This window comes from Pteropus vampyrus, unplaced genomic scaffold (assembly GCF_000151845.1).
Source record: "Pteropus vampyrus isolate Shadow unplaced genomic scaffold, Pvam_2.0 Scaffold330, whole genome shotgun sequence".
Lineage (NCBI taxonomy): Eukaryota > Metazoa > Chordata > Mammalia > Chiroptera > Pteropodidae > Pteropus > Pteropus vampyrus.
Window position 1 is genome coordinate 747,984 of NW_011889111.1, and position 7,161 is coordinate 755,144.

General features: G+C 47.6%; 1 protein-coding gene across 1 annotated transcript in view; it reads left to right on the forward strand.

Annotated features, from left to right (window-relative positions):
• DECR1 (2,4-dienoyl-CoA reductase 1) overlaps window positions 1–2,262 on the forward strand; it is a 24,720-nt gene extending 22,458 nt beyond the window's left edge. The window contains exons 8-10 of the mRNA XM_011378095.2: window positions 1,017–1,163; window positions 1,598–1,660; window positions 1,738–2,262. Of these exons, the coding sequence (XP_011376397.1) occupies window positions 1,017–1,163; window positions 1,598–1,660; window positions 1,738–1,797 (270 nt within the window). The 3' untranslated portion in view covers window positions 1,798–2,262. The remainder of the gene's footprint in view (window positions 1–1,016; window positions 1,164–1,597; window positions 1,661–1,737) is intronic.
• Window positions 2,263–7,161: the final 4,899 nt, after the last annotated feature.

Consider the following 7,161-nt stretch of genomic DNA (forward strand, 5'->3'; position numbering starts at 1 on the left):
GCGATGCTGGTGATGCTGTGCTAAGGACTCTGAAGAGAATCATGTGGTCACTGAAGCTTCTTTCTAGGACCTCAACATCTAGGAAAGTTCAGCTGCATTTTACTGCTTATTTAAAGTATTTATTGAGTGCCTGCTGTGTGCAAAGGTGCTGAGAAAGGTACGTTTGTGACAGTGCCTGCCATCAGGGACTTTGCAGTCTAGCAGTAGAGGTATGAATTGCACACAACTGAGGAGCATATCGTTTTAAAGAGATCGAAAGGAAATGGAAGTCTAGAAACTCTTGGAGCATTGGCAGAGGCAGGATTAGGACCCGCTGCCACCTTTTGTCCCCATAGCTTCACCCCTGCCTGGGTGCTGACCGTCTCACACCCTGTGACTTGCAGGCCCTGGTGCAGAAGGTCCAGGCATTGTGTTGAGCAGTGCGTGCCCAAAGCCCACCATCACCTGCTCCCTCTCGCCCACAGCAGAATGCAGACGTCCACTTCAGATTCAGTTACGGTGTTCCTCTCTCTGGGATATACCTGAATGTATATTCCTACACACTTGTTTTTGTCCTTGCTTTTTATTTGAGAAGAAAGGAGAAGAAAAGAAATTTCCTCTTAAATATTTCCTACTTGACTCATTTTTCTGTGTCCGCTAAGTCAAATGACAGTGGCATCCCTACCCCACACACTGATTTCTGCATATTTCAGACTGCTTTCATGTCCATTTTCTCATTTGATGCACCCAGCAGCAATTGTGTGAGGTAGCTAAGATGGGTATCCCAATTTTACAGATGAAACTAACATGTATAAGGTTACACTTGCTAGCGATTTTTTTAGGTCAGTATTAGGTGAAATGACCTGTTTTGAGCTAAAGTTAATGTGGAAGAATTTGGCAAAATTCTCCATTGCTTACGAAGCCTAAGGTGTGACTAGGCCACCATAGTAACATTCATTTTACACAGATTTGTTTCTTAAATAGGAAAGGGGTTACGTTAAAGAAAATGCAGCCTAACCATTGTCTTAATTCTTCAGGGTGCCTTTAGCCGTCTTGACCCGACTGGAACATTTGAGAAAGATATGATCGAGAGAATTCCCTGCGGGAGGCTGGGCACTGTGGAGGAGCTTGCAAATCTCGCTGCTTTCCTGTGTAGCGATTACGCTTCTTGGATCAATGGCGCAGTAAGCACTGTGGTTTCTCTCAGCTTTTTGGGGAAGTAGATTTAGGGTGCAGCGTGGCATACTGGGGAACCAGTCCTGACAATGTTGAATGTAAATATGATTTAAAATACTTACTTAGCTGTGAATAATGTCACAATATTTAGCCTATAGAATTGATTCATTGATAAACTAATTTTATTAAATGAAAATTACTCTGGTAGACATGCCCTAAGGTGATCTTTAAGATTGAGTAGAATTTGTCATTGTGGAGATGGTGGAAGGAAGATTCTGCAGAGAAATCAGTTTAGGTTTAATCATCAGTTCTGTCTTTAAAATTTGGGATTTAGTTGAAAGTGCCAAGGATATATTCCATCCAATGAGGATAGAAAAGTGGCCGATGGTTCAGAAACTTTTGAAAAGGAGTTCGTTTCAGAATGTTTATTAACACGTTTCAGGTCATCAGATTCGACGGTGGAGAGCAGTCGCTTATTTCCGGTGAATTCAACAATCTGAGGAAGGTAATGCCACTTCGTGAATGTAACGTAACATTAGCAGCTGGGAACCACATTAAATTGTTGTTTCTTTTTTGTGTCAGGTCACCAAGGAGCAGTGGGACACCATAGAAGGACTGATCAGGAAGACAAAAGGCTCCTAAGACACTCTGGCCTTCATCTTGGTTACCATGGAAATGACGCAAACGATCTCTTTCGGATATTTTCAAGATCTATTTTACTTTCATAGGAATCACTTGTAATCACCAGACAGATCAAGCCCACTGTCCAGCTTCCATCCCACCGCCTCTGAACGGGTCTGCCAGGGCATCTGGTTCTGTTTGGGTGGACGTGCTGTGAGCCTTACGCGGAAACCTTACCACTGCCAGGCATGCCCACCGACGGCGACACCGTGGGCCTGACTGGCGGCCTTCACGGTCCCGGCCCCTGCCTCCTGCCTCCTGCCTCCAACCTGGTCTTTTCCACCAACTTACAGCCCAGGCGCCCAGGCTCTTCCTTCAGCAGCAACCCCATCTGCCGCTCAGCGGTCCTCATCTCTCTGGAAGTTGTCAGTGCCTCTCGTAGTATAGGGGTAAGAAGTGCCAATAAATGACCTTGTGCACATCCCACCTCTTCTCATTCTCTTCATTATAAAAGTCAGTTTTATGATATCTGTTACGAGGATTGCATGAGCGGCAGAGTGTAGAACACATAAAGGAAGGGTGGGCTCTCCGGTCTCCCTAGGACACGGTGACGGTCAGCAGCGTGAGAATACGAGAGGAAGAGCGGGAGCTGACTCCCTAAAGAGGACGCGTTAACCCTTCGCTGTATTTGTCTGCAGCCTTTGATTTTTCCAAGTACTACGATGGTGCCCGCCCAGCGGGTCTCTCCCCATATAACCGCCTCCGCCATCTTCGCTTTGAACTGTTTCTTTTTTTTTTTGAATATACGCTCTTCCTCTCCACTAATTCTACCAATATAACTATATCTCTATTTTTAGTTAATATTTAGTGTTCACATTTTTATAACTTTGTAAATATTGTTTTTTTCCCAGTGTTTTTGCAGTCTCCCTTTTTTTAATAGTTTAGATTACGTAATAAATCAGATCCTTTTTTTTTTCATAAATATGATTTATTTCATTGTTTATATATCAGACTTTATTCTTGGACTTAGGCTTTTTTTTTTTTCAGTATAATATATAAACCTATGAAGAACGTCTTCACATAAAACATTTTTAGAAATAGGAATTTTTTTTCCTTATGTTATATTCCTGGAAGTAATATTATTAATCAAAGGTTATGAAGCTTTTAAAGACTCTCGATGTACATTTCCAAATTGTTATTCCTAAGGTCTGTATGGGTTTGAAACACCCCGAGCTGTGTGTGATGGTGCCATTTCAACAGAGACCTACCGACATGCAGTATTCTCACTTTCAAACTGTTGACCAGTTTCCTAAGTAAAAACGATAGCTCCTTCAAATGTGTGTTTATGTAGTTACTAGTGATATTGAATACTTTTCTGTGCTTGAGAATGTCCTGTTTGCCTTTTTACCTATTGGTGTTTTAATGGGTAGCATACAATTTTTTATTTGAGTTTGCATACATTTTTCTTCTGTTAATTGTTTCTTAGAATTTGCTTCATCATTACATATTACAAACAGTGAATAAGCAAAGCTTGCAGGCATGAGAGGGGACCAGGGAAGAGAGACCATGGATATCAGTTCATCGAGATTTCTCCTGAAGAAAGAAATTTCTTAGGCTGTCTGAAAGAGAAACACATCACTGATGGGTGGTCACTGTGTTATGATGTACCACCTTTGGGCTGCAACCATATCAGTGTTTCACCTTAAGGATCATTACTTTGTCTAAGAGTCCTGCTTCTACTGCACTAATGGGAGAGTTAACACTCGGAAAATGAAAATGAGGGTTATTTGTAAGTATCACTCATTTGACAACGTGTGAAAACACCTCCCAGAAGTGTTTCGGGACGGAGTGACAGTTGTTCCTTTATTCTGGTGGGAAACTAAAGCAGCGGAATTTAAGTGACTGAAGACCAGAATTTTAGAGGTAGAACAGCCTTAGGAGACACTGTTCTCAGCCCTTTTGTCGTGCAGGTGACAACGCAGCTGAGGCTAAGCAGGTATGACTTGCCCGGGGCCACACAGTCAAGCTCCTGTCTCCTGCCCCACTGGACCAGTTTCTCGGGATCCTAATTTAAACCTAGAGACAATAACGGTCTTTATGAGATACAGTGCTATTGCAAAAGCCCTTCAAGGGGAGAAAACCCATTTTTCTTTTGTTCTTGATCAACTTTATTTTGTCCCTTAGACAACAATATTAGACTTTCATAAACCCATTCTCAATCTCAGTCCCTTTAATTTTCCTCTAAGATCTTACATTCTCACCGTGAGGTAAGCTAGTTCTCGGGTTGAGGACAGAACACGTAGTGTGCGTTGCATGGGACGTCTTGCCGCCTCTGCCCCAGGCCCTCCCCGCTCTGGCCCAGGCTCCGGCAGCAGCTGGCTCTCTGCTCCTCTAGGTGGTTCCACCTACAGCCTTGACTCACTGTTCCTTTGTTCCAGGAATGTCCTAGGAATGAGCCCTATGGCTGGCTCCTCCAGACAGCAGCCTTCCCCAAATCCTTGCTCACACGTCATCGCTTTAACCTTTGAATTGACATAGAACTTGGAAAAGTATACAAATAACCAATTCTCACAAAACGAATGCACTCGTGGAACTGCCACCCTGGTAAGAAGCACGACCAGGAATCCAGAAGCCTCCTCTGCGTCCCTTTCTCTCCTTAAAACAAACCCGTATCTTGACTTCTGACACCATAACTAAGCTGCTTTTGAAGTTTCTCTGGTTGGAACCACGCGCTTTGTTCTGTGCCTGGCTTTTTTCTGTGTAGCAATTGCTTGTGCATCCTCATTATATAACATCCCAGTGTGAATACACCACGGTCTAGCTCTGCTATTGGCGGACTTTGGGTTGCTTCTCGTTTGGGGCCATGGCAAACACCGCTGCTGTGAACACTTTCGCCTCTTTGGGTGAAGATGTATACGCCTTTCGGTGTTAAGTGCAGTTGCGGGTTACAAGGTACACGTTTTCAAGTTTGGCAGATGCTGCCACACGTCCCAACGGTCTGTTTAACCTGCCGCAGAGCAAGGTGGTTTAAGAATCCCAGGTGCCTCATCCTCCCCATGGCGGGCTGCTCAGAACCGCTTCAGCCCTGGCCTTTCTGATGGGCACGATGGCATCCAGCTGCGTGGTTTGCGCTTACGTTGGTTACTTGCACCGTTTGTGGCCATCTAGATAGCTTCCGGCTCGTGAAAGGCCTGTCCGGCCTCCTTACACATCTTTCCGCTGGGGCGCCTTTCTAAACTCGCGTCCGGGACCGCTGTGTGCCGTCTGGATCCCTGGTTTGTGAGCCCTGCGCGCCACGTGCCGCTGGGGCAGGTCGCGGGGTAGGTGGTCCGGAGTGGGGACGGGCAGTGGGAGTCCCTCCGGCCTCGCACCCGCGGACCATCCCCGCAGCTGGGCCGCTTCCAAGGACACGGCCGGGCGGGAAGGTGCAGGCCAGCACAGGGCGGCCCCCAGACAGTCCCGCGTCCCCGTGTATCCCTGTGCTCCCGTGCTTCCCCGCGCTCCCGTGCTTCCCCGCGTGTCCCAATGTGTCCCCGTGCATCCCCACGTGTCCCTGTGTGTCCCCGTGCCCCCATGTGTCCCTGTGTGCCCCCGCATGTCCCCACGTGCCCCCGCGTGTCCCCGTGTGTCCCCGTGCATCCCCGCGTCCCTGCGTGTCCCTGTGTGTCCCCGTGCCCCCACGTGCCCCCGTGTGTCCCCGTGCATCCCCGTGTCCCTGCGTGTCCCTGCGTGTCCCCCGTGCCCCCCGTGTCCCCGTGTGTCCCTGCGTGTCCCCGTACCCCCGTGTGGCCCCATGTGTCCCTGCGTGTCCCTGTGCTCCCCGCGTGTCCCCATGCGTCCCCGCGTGTCCCTGCGTGTCCCCGTGCATCCCGGCGCGTCCTCGTGTGTCCTCATGTGGCCCCATGTGTCCCCGTGCCCCTCCGCATGTCCCCACGTGTCCCAGTGCGTCCCTGTGCCTGCCCCTAGGACCTTGGAGGTCGCGAGCCCGTGACTGTCTTCTCAGGACCTTTGCGTCGCATTCAGGACTGCCCGTCCTCAGGGACAGCGCTCCTCCCCGGGGCGCGTCGGGTGTCCCACTTTCCCCGCTGGTCCCGTGACCGGGGCGTTAGCGGCCTCCCCCACGCCGCCCACGTTCGTCTGCACACCTTCCCGGCCGGAGGTGGGCTGCCCGCGCCACTCGGCTCATCCCGCCCCAGGAGGCTGGCCCGTTGCAGCCGCAGGTGTGGCGACTCCGCTGATTCCCTGTCCACCAGCCCCTGGGGAGTCCTGTGCGTCCCCTGCCAGGCGCTCGAGGTCAGAGGACAAGCGGCAGGTTCTGCTGTACACCTGGCAGCCAACAGCCGCTCCTGCCAGGAAGTGTGTGAAGCCTGCATCCTGCCTGTCCCTTTGGAGACGACCTCCCATCAAGGAACAGTTGAATGTCAGTTGGGCAAACACTCCAAATATCTGGATTTTTTGAGATTTGTTTGGATTTTTAATGTTAGAGGTACCTGTTCATTCACTGAGACATCGATAACTACGGAATCGGGCAGGATTCTGTTTATTTAGGTTTCTTAGGCCGTAATAATTTGAGTATCCTCCATCTCCACCGTGACCGATCACAGGTTACTGTCCATGGACTTTTCCAGAAGGAAACAGAAAGACGAGAGATTAGAGTTATTTTCCTCTTTATTTACTCTTAGAAGTTAGGTCTGCCTGAGGTCAGCGCTCCCGTTTACACACTAGACGCAAAGCCAGTCTCCACTCACATTTCACAAATTTTACAGTGGCGTATCTCTTTTCTGATCATTCTTGTAGGAAAGAGATACCTCACTTTTTTATTGTTATTTCTATGAAATGAGAAGGCGCTGAATTTATAGAATAGAGACATTCAAACTGACACAGAACCATTAGCTCTTCGGCGGTAACTTGATAAATTCCACACAGATATAGCTCCCATAGCTTCCTGCTTCACAATCAGAAAATTAGAAATCACCAACCAGCACGTGTCCCCTGAAACCTGAATTGGCTAGTCTAGCTACAAAGAGATGAACTGTGGGAGTCAAAAGAATGAGAATTTCCCTTGATAAATAAGATAAACGATTACGTTAGCATTTTGTGAATGTTATTTTTAACTCATTTGAAACTATTTGCAGATAGAAACAACTATTTTAAGTACCAATCTCAATATGAAATGTAGAACTGACAATACATACACAAAATTATTGATGATAAAACATTTGGCGATCAGGGTGCTATGAATTTTACATTAAATTCACTTATGTAGTAAAAAATAGAGTTGTTATAGCTAGAAAAAAATATTTTGGGAGGCAGCAGATACGCTTGGTGGGAATGAACAGTTCTACATGGAAAGAAATCCAGGAAGTATGCAAACCAGACACCACG